The sequence below is a fragment of the Scyliorhinus torazame genome, chromosome 1 (assembly GCF_047496885.1).
Source record: "Scyliorhinus torazame isolate Kashiwa2021f chromosome 1, sScyTor2.1, whole genome shotgun sequence".
NCBI lineage: Eukaryota > Metazoa > Chordata > Chondrichthyes > Carcharhiniformes > Scyliorhinidae > Scyliorhinus > Scyliorhinus torazame.
In genome coordinates this window covers 133246377-133265427 of record NC_092707.1, presented here as the reverse complement: position 1 = coordinate 133265427, position 19051 = coordinate 133246377, and the positions used below count along the sequence as shown (strand labels likewise).

The 19051-nt window shown below is 48.6% G+C and overlaps 1 protein-coding gene across 8 annotated transcripts in view; it reads left to right on the top strand.

Moving 5' to 3' along the window:
* Positions 1–19051, top strand: part of mecr (mitochondrial trans-2-enoyl-CoA reductase) — a 371444-nt gene that overhangs the window by 312031 nt on the left and 40362 nt on the right. For 5 of the 8 annotated variants that reach the window (XR_011942141.1, XM_072500869.1, XM_072500867.1 and 2 more), the window contains exon 9: positions 1293–1365. Coding sequence is in view for 7 of the 8 variants with exons in the window: in XM_072500869.1 (XP_072356970.1) it covers positions 1293–1365 (73 nt within the window). In the remaining variant the exon portion in view is untranslated. Of the gene's footprint in view, positions 1–1292; positions 1366–6827; positions 8225–9296; positions 9461–19051 lie in introns of those variants that run through there. The other 3 variants (XM_072500870.1, XM_072500866.1, XM_072500865.1) reach the window with 3 other exon arrangements.

Sequence of the window (19051 nt, the reverse complement as noted above, 5' to 3'; positions counted from 1 at the left end):
ACAGGGGCTAACTGCTTCCCTTTGTAGTCCCGACTCTCTACTTCCCAGAGTGCCTTCCCTACCCTTTTATCTCCTCTCTTGTGACCATCCAGGGCCACAAACACTTTTCCAAGTGATTAATTTGTAATTCTTTCTATTAAATATGCTGTATTTGCTGCTCACTGCAGTCAAGGGGGTGCAACACAAATTGGGTGACCATTCAATGTGCAACTGTGACCCTGAGTTTCAAGTCACCTGTAATTTTAATTCTCCACCTTGCTCCAACTCCGACCTTTCAGTCCCGGTCTCCTGTAGTGTTCCATTGAAGCGCATGTAATCTCAAAAGGCATTATCTCATCTTTTGATGAGTTACTTTAACCTTCTGGACTCAGCACTGAGTTCAATAATTTTAAATTGGATCCTCTGTCTATATTTTATTTCTTTTTTTTGGTTTTGGCTGTTCGCTCTATTTGCTATTTTGATGAAGTCCCACGCCATGCCCCATTTCACTTGTTTAAACCTATTACATCTCACCCTCCCTGTTCTGATGAAAGTTCATGTACCTGAAATGTCAACTCTGCTTCTCTCTCCACAAATAACTGCTCAGAATTTCCAGCATTTTATATTTTTAAACAGAATATTATCTGTCTGATGCTGCCTATTCCTGATGTCCCTCTCATAGTCATAGAGGTCAGTAGATAGTGTCAGAAACAAGGCTCTTATCCAACCCAAACTGAGACACTAGTGCTTAAGTGATGCACCAACTCTTGCCTCAACTCTGAACAAACAGGATTTAAATTTCAGAACTTCAGTCTTATTGGCTTTTTATAATGCAGGCATTGCAGATGTTAAAAATTAAATGCACGAAGGTTCACTGATCGCTCTCAGTCCTGCCCACTACTTGAACTCTGTCTTGCAGAACAAAGGCAGCAGACTCATGGGAACATCACTGCCTGCAAGTTTCCTTCCAAGTCATACATCATGGAACTAAAACGCCGTATCTTCCTCATAACCTTGGAATTCCCTCCCTAACAGCACTGTGGGTGTGCCTACACCACTGGATGCAGCATTCAAGAATGCTTCCCATCAGCATTTTCTCTAGTGCCATTAGTAATGGGCAATATATACTGGCCTTGCTTCCGATGCCCACATTCCATGAATGAATATAGAAAAATGTACTGCATTGTCAGACAAGTTACTGTGTCTTTGCTCAGTTCAAAATTATGAATCCCACATCATAATTTCAAAAGAAAATATTTAGTTTGATCAGGATACTGACATTTAAGTTTTAAATTTTCCTACTTTTTTTCTAGAGTGCACTTATTTTCAACAATGTTAAAATCCGTGGATTCTGGGTAACGCAGTGGAAGCTAGACCATGGACATGGTGAGTGGATCTTTGAAGCTGAAATCCGTATTACGGATTTTCTGCAGTTTGTAACTAGAATTGTACGCAATATTCCAAATGTGGTCTAGCCAAGGTACTGCACAGCTGCTGCATGCCTTGTCAATTTTTATACTTAAAGCCTGACCGATGAAGGCAAGCATGCCGTTTGCCTTTTTAAAGAAATCTTTTTATTGGCATTTTCAACATTATGTACATTGGCGTTTGTGTTTATTTATTGTACAATGTAACACAAAAAGGCTTTTATCTTATTTTAATTTATTTAAAGATTGCTGCCGTCTAATTCGGCGTGTCCTCCTCCCTTTCCCAAACTCCTCCCCCCACCCAGCCCCCTTGCTATCCTCCCTGGTCGATACGGGGAGGTGCTCCCCCTATTCCTTGGTCCCCCTCCCCTTCTCGTATCCCTTTGTCAACTTCAGCCCTGTTTTTTTTTTTGTGGATGAGTTGGGGGGGGGGGGAGAGAGGCGGAGGCAGGTTCCCCTCCCTCAGTGTTGTTCCTCTTTGCCCGTCTCAGACTCTCTGCTTCTTTTCCCCCTTCCCCCTGGGTTGTGCGTCCCTGGAATTGCACCCAATCTTTTGGGTTTTTTCCCCTCTCTAATCCTTCCAGTTCTCCCTCTACTGGCTGTTGTTGGCCTCAGACTGACAAATTGCCCCCATGCAGTAAGGAAGCCTTCCTCCGACCCTCGGATGGTGTATTTTATCTTTTCCAGCTGGAGAAATTCTGAAAGGTCAGCGAGCCAGTCTGCAGCTTTGGGTGGTGTTGCTGGTCACCAGCCGAGCAGGATTCTCTGGCGTGCGATTAGGGAAGCAAAAGCTAGGGTGTCGGCCCTCTTCCCCATCTGTAGCTCTGGCTGTTCTGATACCCCGAAGATTGCCACATTTGGGCACGGCTTCTCTCTCACCCCCACACCCTTAGATATTGCCTTGGAGAAGGCTGTCCAGAACCCAGCAAGCTTGGGGCAAGCCCAGAACATGTGGATGTGGTTGGTCGGGCCCCTCTGGCACCGTTCACATTTATCCTCCACCTCCGGGAAGAAGCTGCTCATTCAGGTTCTGGTCAGGTGTGCTCTGTGCACCACTTTGAACTCCATGAGGCTAAGCCTTGCACAGGAGGAGATGGAGTTGGTCCTGCTCAGTGCTTTGCTCCAGAATCCCCACCCCACTTCTGCCCCCAATTCGTCCTCCCATTTCCATCTGGTCTATTCCAGTGGTGTTCAGGCTCTGTCCAGCAGCTGTCCGTATATGTTCCCGCAGAGTCCCCCTTCTTTACTATCCGTGTTCTAATAGTATGGTCTCTGGGGCCCTGGGGTATCCTACTATCTTTTTGCAGAGAAAGTGTTTTATTTGTAAGTGTCTCATTTCCTGTCCTGTCGGCAGTTCCCATTCCTCAATGTCAGTTCGTTCGGTGTGGCTAGTCTGTGCCCTACGTAGAAGTCCCTAACTGTCAGCGTTCCCCGTCCTGTCACCATTTTTTAAACGTTGCGTCTAGCATGGCTGGCGGGAATCTTGGTTACTGCAGATGGAGGCCATGGGGGACATCCCAGTCAGTCCAAAATGTTGTCTTTGCTGGCCCATGTTTTCAGTGTGGCCATTACCACTGGGCTCGATGTGTATTTTGTCGAGGGGGATGGGAATGCTGCCATGGCCAGGGCCCGTAGGATCGTTCCCTTGCAGGAGGCATCCTCCATCCGGACCCACTCCCAGTTGGGGTCGTGCACCCATCCCCTCACACTTTCCAATGTTTGCTGCCCAGTGGTAATATTGCAGGTTTGGCAGTGCCAGACCTCCCTTAATTTTCCTCCTTTGCAGTGTTGATTTGGGGGCTCTTGGATTCCCCCAACACACACACACACACACACACACACACACACAGAAATGCCATAATTAAGCTATCTAGGTTCTGGAAGAAGGCCTTGGGGATGAAGATCGGTATGGACCTAAACAGGAAGAGGAACCTCGGCCGCATGTTCATTTTGATTGTCTGCACTCTCCCGACCAGGGAGAGTGGGAGTGCGTCCCACCTCTGTAGATCCTTTTTGACTTCCTCCACCAGGCTGGTCAGGTTACATTTTTGGATCTGTGTCCAGTCTCTGGCTATTTGGATCCCCAGGTATCGAAATTTGTAACCTGAGAAATTCTGAACTCTTTTAGGATCCGCATGATTGCTTTCAGTCCTTTGAGGCGTACAGGAGCAGGTCATCTGCATAGGGCGAGACTCTGTGCTCTCTGTCTCCTCTTTGGATGCCCTTCCAGTTTTTCACACCCTCATAGAATTTTTTTTACAGTGCAGAAGGAGGCCATTCAGCCCATCGAGTCTGCACCAGCTCTTGGAAAGAGCACCCTACCCAAGGTCAACACCTCCACCCTATCCCCATAACCCAGTAACCCCACCCAACACTAAGGGCAATTTTGGACACCAAGGACAATTTAGCATGGCCAATCCACCTAACCTGCACACCTTTGGACTGTGGGAGGAAACCGGAGCACCCAGAGGAAACCCATGCACACACGGGGAGGATGTGCAGACTCCGCACAGACAGTGACCCAAGCCGGAATCGAACTTGGGACCCTGGATCTGTGAAGCAATTGTGTTATCCACAAGGCTACCGTGCTGCCCTGTCGGGCTATCGCCAGGGGTTTGATTGGTAATGCAAACAGGAGCGGTGACAGTGGGCATCTTTGCCTTGTGCCTCTTTGTAGCTGGAAATATTCCGAGCTGGTGGTGTTAGTTTGAACCCTCGCCTTGGGAGCGTTGTACAGGAGTCTCCCCCAGGCGGTGAATCCTGCTCCTAGCCCAAACCCTTCCAGCACCTCGAGGAGGTACTTCCATTCGACTCTGTCAAAGGCCTTTTCTGTGTCCAGGGAGACGATCACCTCTGGTGTTCTCTCCCCAGGGGGGTCGTTATTGTTCATCAGCCGCCTGATGTTCATAGTGAGTTGCCTACCCTTGACAAAGCCCGTCTGGTCTTCAGCTACCACCTCCGGTACGAGGTTCTCCAGCCTTTTGGGCAGGACCTTTGCGAGTATTTTCGCATCCACATTCAGCAGCGAAATGGGTCTATATGATCCACATTCCATGGGTCTTTGTCTTTTTTGGGTGTGGGTGAGATTATGGCCTGCACTAGCGTAGGAGGCAAATTGCCCCTTGTCAGCAAGTCTGCAAACATGTCCCTTAGATGTGGGGCCAGGGCCGGTGCAAATCTTTTGTAGAACTCCAGGTCCCAGCGCCTTCCCGCCTGCATGGAGCTGATGCTCTCCATGTTTTCTCCCAGATCTATTGGTGCTTCCAGCTACCCCCGTCTGTCCTCCTCCACAACCGGCATTTCCGGTCCGTCGAGGAACTGTTTCATCCCCACGTCCCCATTGGGGGGTTCAGAGTTGTACAGTCCTCGGTAGAATGTCTCAAATGCTTGATTGACCTCCTTTGGTTCTGCTACCAGTCTGCCTCCGCCATCCTTTACCTGCGCTATTTCCCACATGGCTGCCAGCTTTCTCAGCTGGTGAGCCAGTAGGCGGCCAGCCTTTCTCCGTGTTCGTAAAATGTCCCCCGTGCCTGTCAGAGTTAGTACACTGCTTTCCAAGTAGATAGCAGGTTAAAGTCCATTTGTGGATTTTTCCTCTCCGCCAGTAGCTCTACGATCGGGGTCTTGGAGTACTTTCTGTCTAACTCCTAGATGGAGTCAATCAGCTGTTGCCTCGCCTCCCTCTCTTCCCTATCTCCGCGTGCCTTGTAGGCTATTATTTCCACTCGGATCACAGCCTTTAGTGCCTCCCAGAACGTTGAAGGTGAGACTTCCCTGTTCCGGTTGTTAGTCACGTAGTCGCCTATGGCCTGTGATATTTTTTGGCAGAAGGCCTTGTCCGCCAGGAAGTCCACGTCCAGCCTCCGTGTGTGGCGCAGGGCAAGGCCCGTCTCCAACCTCACGTCCACGTAGTGCGGAGTGTGGTCGGAGATGACTATCATCGAGTACTCCGCTCCTTAATTCCTGGAAGCACCAATTTCCCCGCAGCAAAGAAGTCTATACGGTTATGTACCTTGTGCAGTTGTGAAAAAAACTTGAATTCTTTCTCTCCCGGGTGCAGGAACCTCCACGGGTCCACCGCTCCATCTGCTCCATAAATGCTCCCAGTTCCTCAGCCGTGCCTGTCTTTTTCCCCGTTCTGAGGTTTGATCGGTCGGTCAGCGGGTCCTGTACGTAGTTAACGTTGCCCCCCATAATCAGTCGGTGTGTGTCAATGTCGGGGATTTCCGCCATGGTCTTTTTTATAAAGCTTGTGTCATCCTAGTTGGGAGTGTACACTACGTGTGCCCCGTTTAGGGCATCGCTGACTATGATATACCGTCCCCCTGGGTCCGTAACTGTCCTAGTCTCAGTAAATCTGGTCCTCTTGCTGATCAGTATGGCCACTCCCCTAGCCCTCATCCCTTAGCATGAATGGTACGTCTGTCCTACCCAGCCCTTCCGTACCAGTAATCTTGCCTTCTCCCTCAGGTGTGTCTCCTGCAGGTAGACTGTCCGCCTTCAGGCTTCTCAGGTGGGTGAAGACTCTGGATCTTTTCACTGGACCGTTAAGTCCCCTTACGTTCCAGATGACTACCCTGGTGGGGAGTTTCTGACCCCCTTGTCCTGCGGGAGCAACCATACTTACCTGGTGGATGCGTCCCTGCACTTCGGGGTGTCCCTTTGTTAGGGGGCAGTTCAAAATGACCACGGTCGCCACTACCCCATGAGGTTGGGCCCCTGCGCTCTGGAGTTTCCCTTTGTCCTTAGGGCACCCAACATGGCCGCCAACTGTGTGAATGCCACGTGGGTGCGCCCCTGCACTCCAGGGACTCCTTTTGTTTAGGAACCCTCCAAAGTGGCTGCTTGCGGCGGCATCTTGATTCCTCGGCCTGTTCCATGCCTGCTGAGCCTGTGTCTGTCTCGCTTTCAACCCTTTCCTATCCTTCTTCCCTTTTTCTGTTCTGTGAGTTCCCCCCCTGTTCCCTATTCCTCCCCCCTGTATCGCCCCCCCTTTCTGTCCTGCCAACCCCCCCCCGGCCAGACACTCCCTCTCCCCTGAGAGGTGCGCTGCAGCCCACTTTGCTGCTTGTCTTCTGTGCTAGCCCTCCTTGCTAGTACTGTGGCTCCCCTCCATGGACTGGTCTCGCCCTGCCTCTGTTCTGTCTGCCCGTCTCCATTTCCTTCCTCGCCCCCTCACCTGTTTCCCCTATCCTCGCTTCTCTCTCTCTGTCCTCTTACTTTAGTACGAGAACGAGGCAATGCAGTCCCACGCAAACACAGAGTCCATACAACAGATCTTGGCCCCGTTTCGTCCTCCACTTTCCGTTTTTTTCCCGCTGCCCTCACTGTTGCTGGGTCTGTTCTTTTTCTAGATTGTTGGTCTTCACAAACTCCTTGGCCATTGCTGGGGTGCCGAAGTAATGTTCTTTTCCTTTATAGGTTACCCAGAGTCTGGCCGAGAACAACATGGCGAACCTCACCCCTCTCTTGTAGAGCACCGATTTTGCGTTATTGAATTCGACCCTTTTTTTTGCGAGGTCAACCCCAGTGTCCTGATAGATCCTTATTCTGTGTCCTCCCCACGAGCACAACTTTGTCTGTTGAATCCACCTCAGGATCTTTTCCCGCTCGTGATACTGGTGCAGCTTCGCAATGATCGCTCTCGCTGCTGCCGCCCTTTCCAGGTCCAGGATCGTCCTTTCCTGGGCTTCCACCTTCTTTCCAAGGCCGTCTATTATGCGCTGGAGGCGGCCATCACTTCCATCACCACCTCCTTCACCACCTCTTTCCACACCACCTGGAGTTCCATTTTGATTGCCTCCCTCATGGCAGCCAGTTCTTTTTTTAGGAATGTCTGCCATCAATCCCCCGGTGTAATGGGGGGCACCGCTGCCTGTTCATGCTCTTCTGTTTGGGCCGCCGGTCGCCCCCTCTCTTGTTTCGCGGGGCCTCTGCCTCGTCTCATGTGTCCACTGGTCTGGCTGCTCCTGCCCCTTGCTGCCGCTTCTACATTCTCGCCGGCCCTTTGAACTACCGTTTGCCAGCATCTTCCCTTCTGCTTATTCGCCACTAGTGTCTTTTGAGTTTTTAGGAGTTTTGGGTGGCTTTTTGAGGCAAGAATCCTGGAAAATTTGCTATTTTGGGTTGGGTTGGAAGGAGAGCCACCTGTTGTGTGTCCGCTCAACACATCGCCACCACCAGAAATCCCGTATGCCTTCTTGAGTGCGTCTTCCACATGCGTTGCCACTTTCAGTGATCTGTGGACCTGTATACCCAGATCTCTCTGCCTGTCAATACTCCTAAGGGTTCTGTCATTTATTGTATAATTCCCACCCGTATTAGACCTTCCAAAATACATTACCTCACCTTTGTCCAGATTAAACTCCATCTGCCATTTCTACGCCCAAGCCTCCAACCAATCAATCTATTTCCTGTTATATCCTCTGACAATCCTCCTCACCATCCGCAAGTCCACCAAACTTTTTGTCATCCTCAAACCTACTAATCAGGCCAGCAACATTTTCCTCCACGAACAACAAAGGCCCCAGCACTGATCCCTGCGGAACACCACTAGTCACAGCCTTTCATTCAGAAAAGCACACTTCCACTCTACCGTCTGTCTTTTATGGCCGAGCCAGTTCTGTATCCATCATGCCAGCTCACTTCTGATCCCATGTGACTTGACCTTTTGTACCAGTCTGCCATGAGGGATCTTGTCAAAGGCTTTACTGAAGTCCATGTAGACACTATCCACTGCCCTTCCTTCATCAATCATCTTCGTCACTTCCTCAATAAACCCGATCAAGTTAATGAGACACCGCCTCCCCGTCACAAAACCATGCTGCTTAGCGCTAATAAAATGAAGGTTAAGCATTGAACAGTTTAGTTATTTAATCTTTCTATTTTATTTTGTAATGTAGTTTGTTTGAAATAATGTGAGATTTTCAAAGCAAACTGACCTCATAAAGTCAGCTCAATAAAAAATAGATTTAGTTAGATTTACAGTTTCTCTAATACTTTTAATGCAATTAATTAACTGGTGCATCTATAGAAACAGTAACAGTAATGCCTAACACTATGTTTCATCTGTTTTATGTATTGCACTCCAAGTACATATAGAAAATAATACTCTCAGGCATTTTCCTCCTGAGGATCAATTTGCCTCTAATTCAAAACCCAAGGAAGAGTTCAAATCTTTAATTCTGAATCAACCTTCGTTATAACCCTTATATAACTGGGGCAGCACGGTAGCATTGTGGATAGCACAATTGCTTCACAGCTCCAGGGTCCCAGGTTCGATTCCCGGCTTGGGTCACTATCTGTGCGGAGTCTGCACGTTCTCCCCGTGTGTGCGTGGGTTTCCTCCGGGTGCTCCGGTTTCCTCCCACAGTCCAAAGATGTGCAGGTTAGATGGATTGGCCATGCTAAATTGCCCATAGTGTACAAAATTGCCCTTAGTGTTGGGTGGGGTTACTGGGTTATGGGGATAGGGTGGAGTGTGGACCTTGGGTGGGGTGCTCTTTCTAAGAGCCGGTGCAGACTTGATGGGCTGAATGGCCTCCTTCTGCACTGTAAATTCTATGAAATAACCCTTAAAATGGGCACTAATGTCATTTCTAGTCCTGTAAAAATGCCATTACAAATGTATTCACTGTGTCTTTTAACAGTTTGTAGGATGTTTGGAAAGTTTTTTCACTGCTACATTCTGAGTGTTGCAAATGTTCACTACTGGGATCATGGCTAAATTGGCTTTAGATGCGGCAGTCACTCTTGTAGAATTAGTTTTTAATACATATATGTCAATTCCAGCTTTGATCATGACGTGACATATTCATCTAGCTATGGTGCCTGTGGTCATTCTTTTGTGGTGTTATGAAACTGACACATGTATTTCTTATTGTTTCGAAGGTGTTCAGTACAAAGAAAATATTCTCGCAATTGTTTGTAGACACATAAATATGGGTATGATGAGTATGCCTTCAACAGAAGTTGACAACCAGTTCTCCCTGATTTGCTCTGCTTCACAAGATCATTCACTTGAAAAATAAAAGACGTGCCGTTTTTTGCATATTGCTCATGTCTGGAAGATGTATGGTCTACTGACACTGTGCAGATACCCAAGCAATTTGTCACTTCTTGAAGAGTGAGTGACGAAACAGGTGAAAGCTTTTGGAGCTTTCAGTCCTCTCATATCCTAGGACATACTATATCTTGGCACAGTTGGTTTGAGGTTATACGCACCTTTCATAAAATGAGTGACTTGTGGATGTGAGTCCAACGTATGCCCATCTGGCAATACAATAAAAAACAACACTGATTTTGCTCTGTTCATGGTAGTACATAATGCAACATGGTAGCACGGTGGTTAACACTGTCACTTCACAGCACCAGGGTCCCAGGTTCGATTCCCGGCTTGGGTCATTATCTGGGCGATGTCTGCAAGTTCTCCTCGTATCTGCGTGGGTTTCCTCCGAGTGCTCCCGTTTCCTCCCACAAGTCCCGAAAGACATGCTGTTTGGTGAATTGGACATTCTGAATTCTCCCTCTGTAAACCCGAACAGGCGCCGGAATGTGGCGACTAGGGGATTTTCACAGTAACTTCATCGCAGTGTTAATGTAAGCCTATTGGTGACAATAAAGGTTATTTATTTATTAAAAAGGTTATTTATTTATTTATTAGAGCCCAGTCTGAAATAATGAGGTTAAAAACTCCTAACCATTTTCCACAGATGTTTGCAGTGGTTTAATTTGTTGTTTACTGCGAAAACCTATCCATTACTTGATGTAAGAAGTGTAATGCTTCCCAGTCAATGGTCTTGTTGCTAATTTGTGTTTCTCTTTGTTTGACTCTGAATATGGCAGCCAATATGGTCACCTTCCTTAATTCTAATTACGTTTTGCTCTAGAGTCGCCAGGTATCTTTCGATACCGCCACAAGGTTCAAACCAAATACTGATCAAAGACTCGATACACCAGTTAGTTAGTTCAAAGTCAAATGCTGATTTATTTACACACACAGTTAAATATAATCATGCACAAATAATACAGACTAAACTATCACTACTGCTAAAGCCTATACTTCGCTTCGGGCGCCCACTCAGTCAGAGGAACAATGGCCGTTGTTCGGTTCTGAGGCTGCTGTGGTTGGAGTGATGCAGGGGAACAACTAAGATTGTCTGTCTGGTAGTGTGCGTTGCCCTTGGACTTGTTCTGGTTCAGCTTTTGGGCAGGTCTCTCCTCGGTGAGAGCCGGAGCCAAGAGAACGATTCTCTCTTGGGGGATCCTTCTTATACCCAAAAGGAGCTTTGCACGCTTTTGGGCGGGTCTTGAACTTGGCCCCAATTAATTGAGCCGTTTCTCAATCGTTCCTATCGATTTCCTCCAATAAAAGGGGTGGGTGCCCTGATGGCTGAGCGTGTCCTTGGTGGCCGTTGGCCTGCTTTGTTCTGGTCTCCTCTGGCGCCAGGGTGTCTGCCTTGGTATCGTTTACTTAAATGTTACTCTTTTGTCACCGGAGATGGCTCATTAGTATGGTAATTGCTTTGCAGTTTCGGTCTTGTCGGGGAGCTGCGGCTCCAATCAACAGACAAACCCTGCACCTGTTTGCTTTCTCAGTATTGTCCATTTTCCTGCAATCTTTGCAAAGTGTTTCCATTTTGTAATCGGGAAGTGGCCATCCCAGATGGCTACACACCCTCCTTGTGATCCTCCACGCGAAGCGTGAAGGATCTCATTACTGCCTCATCTTCGTTCTCTGACCAAGCGGGGCACCCATAAGCACTTCACGGGCTCTATGCCCTATCCCATGAAACACAATTTTTACTTACATACATCAGCATAAAACTCTACGGGGCGCTATGACACTCAGGCATGATTTACAAAATAAAAAAACTGGAACCTCTAACTATCCTCAATAAACTATCCTCACTCAAACAATCAAAAATAATCTACAACACTTTAAACTGTACAAATAGCAGCAACACAAGTTTCTCTGGCTTGGCAGTCAAGCACAGAGGTTTACATTTCTTTATTGAACAAAACACACACAAAAAGAAAACGGATGCACTTTAATTCACTCGAGGGGTTTGGTGAAGTAAAAAGATAAGGGACCGAAACGTGTATACCGGGGTGCGAGAGCGGTAGGCTCTCCTTCGCCATTTTATGAGTCTTAAGTGTCTGCATGACACTGCAGAGTATCGCCAGTACTAAGAGTGATTCTACTATGTAAGATAGTGAATACCAGGTTATGAACTTGTCACACCAGGTCGGGGTGTCGGTAACTGTCTCGAGGTTAACTATCTCGGGTGTAGTGTCTGGTAGGGGTGGGAATCATACGTGGCCTGTGTGGTAGGGGTCAGGGGTAGCGTCCGCGTGCAACTGAGGGATCCCGCTAAGATCCAGGTGAAAAGCATGAAGATTGTCTTCACCTTTCCTTTTGTCGGTCTTCTTTCTCTTCCTCTGGGGTTCCTGAGGTTCCGGAGTTCTATGGACACAAGCATAATATCCGTTATTATCTTGCTTAAGATCTCGTATGTCTGTCTGTCTGTCCTTTGTTGCCAATTTCCCTTTATAATTGATCACCATCTGTGCCTCCCTCATTTTGTTTTTGAAACCGAATATTTGGGACAAGACATCCGAGAAAAGTACTGACATAGTGTGAGCTGTCTCGCAGCCTGTGCGATCTACCATCCTAGTGTTTGAGGATGTAAATAGCATATGGAAGCAACCTAAGGGTTGCCAAAAACAAACAAAAGAATTTTGAACGTAACGAGCCGAAATGTGCTGTAGCCGAGTGTCGTTGACCAGAGAGGGGGGGGTCCTCAGGCAGGGCGGGGACCAGTACCGTTTCTCCACTGCCTGAGCGACCGGCAAGAACGGGTAACAATGTGGTCGTCGTGGGGGCTGCCTCTCGTGATCGAATTAGGGGAATAGCTATGAGTGGTGTCTGTCGACAAACTAGTTCCTCTGAACGGTTGTCTGTGGACAAACTATCTCGGGTGTAGTGTCTGGTAGGGGTGGGAATCATACGCGGCCTGTGTGGTAGGGGTCAGGGGGTAGCGTCCGCGTGCAACTGAAGGGATCCCGCTAAGATCCAGGTGAAAAGCATGAAGATTGTCTTCACCTTTCCTTTTGTCGGTCTTCTTTCTCTTCCTCTGGGGTTCCTGAGGTTCCGGAGTTCTATGGACACAAGCATAATATCCGTTATTATCTTGCTTAAGATCTCGTATGTCTGTCTGTCTGTCCTTTGTTGCCAATTTCCCTTTATAATTGATCACCATCTGTGACTCCCTCATTTTGTTTTTGAAACCGAATATTTGGGACAAGACATCCGAGAAAAGTACTGACATAGTGTGAGCTGTCTCGCAGCCTGTGCGATCTACCATCCTAGTGTTTGAGGATGTAAATAGCATATGGAAGCAACCTAAGGGTTGCCAAAAACAAACAAAAGAATTTTGAACGTAACGAGCCGAAATGGGGTGCATAAGGGTCGCGGCGGGTAAGAAATGGGTGGAATTCCTGTGTAGGACGGTGACCAGTGCCTTATGTGCTGTAGCCGAGTGTCGTTGACCAGAGAGGGGGGGGTCCTCAGGCAGGGCGGGGACCAGTGCCGTTTCTCCACTGCCTGAGCGACCGGCAAGAACGGGTAACAATGTGGTCGTCGTGGGGGCTGCCTCTCGTGATCGAATTAGGGGAATAGCTATGAGTGGTGTCTGTCGACAAACTAGTTCCTCTGAACGGTTGTCTGTGGACAAACTTGTTCCATTAACAGCCATTGGGCGTCAAAAGGGTGGTGGCGTGGGGCCATGAAAATCTTTCGAATTCACAAACAACTAAATGTACATTAAACGAACAAACATACAACAAACATGGTGCAGGTTCCATCAGAAAGGACACCGTATTTCTCCATCGGTTCCTTTTTTCCATCATGTGTTTACAGGTGCAACAGGTGATTAAGAAGGCAAATGGAATTTTGTCCTTCATTGCTAGAGGGATGGAGTTTAAGACTAGGGAGGTTATGCTGCAATTGTATAAGGTGTTGGTGAGGCCACACCTGGAGTATTGTGTTCAGTTTTGGTCTCCGTACTTGAGAAAGGACGTACTGCCACTGGAGGGTGTGCAGAGGAGATTCACTAGGTTGATCCCAGAGTTGAGGGGAATAGATTATGACGTAGATAATTATGATGTAGATTAACACTGCACCCTGTATGCTTCATCCGATGCCAGTGCTTATGTAGTTACATTGTATATGTTGTGGTGCCCTATTATGTATTTTCTTTTCTTCCCATGTATTTAATGATCTGTTGAGCTGCTCGCAGAAAAATACTTTTCATTGTACCTCGGTACACGTGACAATAAACAAATCCAATCCAATCCAATCCAGTTCTGCTGCCTGCGAGCCTAAATGTCCTGGCAACTTCAGTGAAATCTCATCAAGGACGCGTCCCTGCGCGTCCTCTACATAAATGCTGCAACCGGTGATTCTCTTTCCGTTCAAAACTGTGGAGGAGCCATCCACATAAATTTTCAGGGGTGTGCATGTGTCTGTGGGCTGGGGTCTCTGGGGTGTACTACCTGTTTTCCTGGGAGCTGAACTAGGTATAAATGGGCCTGTGTTGTGTTTTGTGGTGATGATCTCACGCTCATGTGGGGTACCTGCATATTGCACATTATCTGCTAGGAAATTGTGGGTCTTGGTTCTTTTGACTGTAATGTACCATCCCTGTAAAAGGAGGGTCCAACGGGTGGCGCGGATTTGGCCGACTGTGCCATCCTTAAGTCGACCATCTAATAATAGCTGTGTTGGGGTGTGTTCAGTGAAAATAATGATGGTTGAGTCCTGTAATGTAGGCAAAGTACTGTACTGCCCAAAAAACTGCGAGCAGGTGCCTTTCGCAGGCAGAAAATCCTTGCTCGACAGGATCTAACACGCGTGAGGCGTATGCCACGGGGCGTAATTGGTCATGGCGTTCCTGGAGGAGTACGGCTGAAAGGGTTCGGTCGGTGCTTGCAACTCCGATTGCTTACGGGAAAGTGGATCTGGGACCTGTAATGCGGGGGCTGTGCTGAGGGCTCTTTTTAAAGCATCCACGGCATCCGTATGCTGTGGAAGCCATTGCCAAAGTGCGTGCTTCTTGAGAAGTTCGGATAGGGGCGCTGCTTTTGTGGCGAAACCATCGATATGGTTTCGGCAGTAGCCAACTAGTCCTCGAAATGATCGGAGGGCTGAGACATTATGGGGAAGGGGCAATTTGACGATCGAGTCAATTCTCTTTTGCTCGATCTCGCGTTTACCATGAGTGATTACTGTACCCAAGTAAATCACTAATTCCTGCAAAATCTGAGTCTTCTTGGGGTTGACTTTACATTCAATTTCTTTTAGGAGTGCTAGGAGTTCGGCGAGTAGCGAAATGTGCTCTCCCTTTGTGTCTGTCTTGAGTAGCAAGTCATCCACATACTGGACCAGACAATCGGGTCGGGAAAATGTTGCTGGTCCATTTGCCAGCTGTCGGTGGAAAATGGAGGGGGAGTTGTGGAAGGCATGTCCACGTATATTGTTGTCCCTGGAATGTAACAGCGAATTTATATTGGCACGCTTTATCCAATGGAATGGACCAAAAGCCGTTGCTAATGTCCAAAACCGAAAAAAAATTTGACTGGAGTCCCTGCATGAGTATGGTCTCGGGACTCGTGGCTACGGTGGGGGCTGCTACTGGGGTTACTTTGTTCAGTTCCCGGTAATCAATGGTCAGTCGCCATGATCCATCGGGTTTCCTGACGGGCCAAATTGGTGCGTTATTTGTGGAGGCTACTGATCTGAGTACGCCTTGATGAAGCAAACTCTCTATTACTTTGGAGATTTCTCCCTCTGCTTCTTGGGGAAAACCAGACTGCTTTTGTGTTCTGGGTCGGGACCTGTAATATTTACCAAGCCAGCTATCTTGCCACAGTCGTGCTTGTGCTGTGCAAATGCTGCTTTATGTTGCTGCAGGACTTCCCTAACCTTTTGTCCTGACTAATGGCTCGGGGGTCGAACCAGAAGTCTCCTATTGAGCTAATCCTGTTTTCATAGTCTCCAACTGTGAGCGTGGCGGGGGCTCGTGCTGCCTTTGCCATTCTCCATACACATTTAGTAACTGGATCAAAAGAGAGCTTGTGGGAGCTCATAAAATCGATTCCTAGGATGTGTTCAGCTGTCTGGGGTAGATCGACCAAAACTACGGGGTGTTTAGTTGTAATGTTCCTTATTTGTAACGCTACAGGGGCTGTGATGTGTCCTTGTTGTAAATGACCTGTAAAGCCGCTGAGTGTGATGGTGTCTGTTGTGGGCCACGTGTCTCGCTGAAACATCGTGGAGGAATTGAGTGTGGTGCGGGACCCTCCTGTGTCCCAAAGAAATTCTACAGAGTGTCCCCGGACTTTGCCTGCTACGACCGGTCTACCGGACTTGTCCCAAAGGGTGTCGCAAACCCAAGTTGGGGAGCCCGAACACCGTCAGTCGGTGGCGTTCATGTCTATGTTCTCTGAACGGGTGTTAACGCTATGGATTGGCTTTGCCCTCTCCTCATTTAGGGTGCCTGTCTGTTGGTTTCTCTGCTGCTTTTGGGGCGCTTTGCACTCTCGTGCAAAGTGTCCTAATTGTCCACAGTTGTAACATTCCTGGGATTTTGGCTGTGGTGGGTGTCATAATATACACCAGTATATCATGGTGCAGACACACACACTGATGGACACACAGCAAGACCAATCAACACACACAACACCGCAGCCAATCACCAGTTAGAGCACACTCACTATGAGAGTTCCCGCTCATTCGAGATGCAGCTTCTCAGAAGGACAGAGCTTACAGCTTACAGCACAGATCTTCACCATGTGCTGAGTGCATAGACTGGTTAGGACAGGCATAGGTCTTTAGTTTAATCTCACATCGTGTTAACCCACAGTGAAAGTATGCTCAACAGTTTCTAACTTAATAAAATAGTGTTGTACTATTTTAAGTGTTGGTGGCCTGTATGTGTTCCACGGATCCAAAGCACCCAACACATCATGATACCAGGAGTTGAAGGATGTTAAAACTTCTTAGACCTACCTGCAAGTGATCTGCCTTCCACCATCCTGCAAAATGGACAGCATCCGCCCGCCGCCGCCGCTCCACATCACTGGTAACCTAGGGGCCAACTGGAAGATATTCAAACAACGCTTCCAGCTCTACCTTGAAGCCACAGACCGGGAAGCTGCCTCAGACACCAGGAAGATCGCTCTCTTCCTATCCACAGCCGGGGACCATGCCATCCACATTTTCAATTCTCTAACCTTTGCTGATGGTGAAGATAAATCAAAATTCAAGACGGTCCTCCTCAAGTTTGACAGTCACTGCGACATCGAGGTGAATGAAAGTGTCGAGCGCTATGTATTCCAAAAGCATTTGCAGGGTAAGGATGAACCTTTCCAGTCCTTTCTCACCCACCTCCGCATCCTTGCGCAATCCTGTAATTACGGGCCCACCTCCAACTCCATGATACGCGACCAGATCGTTTTCGGTGTTCAGTCGGACCCCCTACGCCAGCAGCTCCTCAAGGTAAAGCAGCTCACCCTAGCGATTGCCATCGAGACCTGCGTGCTACACGAACACGCCATTAGTCGGTATTCCCACATCTAAGCGGCTGAAACGGCACGGCAAGGTTTCACCTTGAACGGGTCCAAGCAATCGAGCAACTCCGGGGCCTCAAGCTGGATGAGGGCGGCCATTTTGCGCGCTTTTTGCGGACTCCCGCGCTTGTGCGCACCAAACGAGGAGATGTCAACGTCGACGAACGTACTGCGCAAGTGCGCACCACGTACGACTGCACCGCGCATACGCGGTGGCGCAGCAAACGTACTGTGGCTCCGCCCACTTAAAGCGGCAATGTCCTACCAAATCCCGACGATGCCTGAGCTGTGGCAAACGTGGCCACTATGCTGCTTTATGCAGATCAGCTCAGCCTGCCAACTCTTGTCGCTCCAGCCAGCCTCGCAGGAATGTCCGGGTCATTCAACCCACGGTCACCGAGCCCGATTCGGACCTGCTACCCGATATTGACACCGAGGACCCGAAGGCGCCTTTTCGAGTCGATATCATGACAAAAAACAGGGTGTCCCCAAAGCAAAGAATCCAGCCTCTATCGGTATACAGCATCGATCCAGACGATGAGTGGTGTGCCACCCTTACGGTCAACCAGTCCCAAATACGATTCCGCCTGGACACTGGTGCCTCCGCCAATCTCATTGCGCGGTCTGACCTCCAAAGCCTTTGTGTCAAATCAGCCTGCCAGCTATTAGATTATAATGGCAATGCCATTGCTGCCAGCGGCTCATGCCAACTTGAAATGACGCACAGGTCACGCAAAGTCATCCATCCCTTTGAAATCGTGGGCTCCTCGAAAGCCTCCCTGCTTGGCGCGCAGGCATGCAAGCTGTTGAACCTAGTTCAGAGAGTTCATTCTCTCTCTCCTGCTGAGGCATCTGCCTTTCAGGACACTGACTTCAGGGCGCAGCTCGACACCATTATCAACCAGTACCACGACGTCTTCGAAGGCATGGGCACGCTCCCGTACACCTACAAGATTTTATTCAAACCGAATGCCACGCCTGTGGTGCACGCACCTCGCAGGGTCCCAGCACCCCTTAAGGACCGCCTCGAGCAGCAGCTGCAGGACCTCCAGAACCAAGTCACAGAACCGACCGACTGGGGTCAGTTCCATGGTATGTGTAAAAACGCGTTCCAGCGAATTGAGAATTTGCATTGATCCCAAGGATCTAAATCGCAATATTATGAGAGAGCACTATCCAATTCCCAAGCGCGAAGAGCTCACATGTGAGATGGCTCGCGCCAAGCTCTTTACCAAACTCGACGCCTCAAAAGGATTCTGGCAAATCCAGCTCAATAAATCCAGCAGGAAACTCTGCACATTTAACACCCCCTTTGGCAGATATTGTTACAACAGGATGCTGTTTGGGATCATCTCTGCATCAGAAGTGTTCCATAGGATTATGGAACAAATGATGGAAGGTAGTGAAGGTGTTTGCGTCTATGTCGATGACATAATCATTTGGTCCACCACCCCGCAGGAGCATGTTAGTCGCCTCCAGCGCGTATTCAGACCTCCACTTCAACAGGGCCAAATGATCTTTTGGTCAGACGGAACTCAAGTTCCTCGGGGACCACATCTCCCAATTGGGTGTGCAGCCGGATCCGGCAAGGTAGCTGCCATCACAGCTATGAAAACACAAGAGGACAAGAAGGCGGTCCTCCGATTTCTGGGCATGGTCAATTTTTTAGCGAAATTTATCCCTAACCTCGCCTCTCATACCACGGCACTCAAGAACCTGGTCAGGAAGACGACAGACTTCCAATGGCTCCCTGCCCACGAGTGCGAATGGAGAGAACTCAAGGCAAAACTGACCACTGCCCCGGTCTTAGCTTTCTTTCATCCAGCAAAGGAGACCAAAATTTCGACCGATGCCAGTCAATCCGGCATTGGGGCATAGCTCCTTCAACGTGATGAGGCCTCAACATGGGCCCCCGTTGCATATGCGTCATGTGCGATGACCCCCACGGAGCAGCGCTACGCGCAGATAGAAAAGAAGTGCCTGGGCCTTCTGACCGGTGTTAAGTTTCACGATTA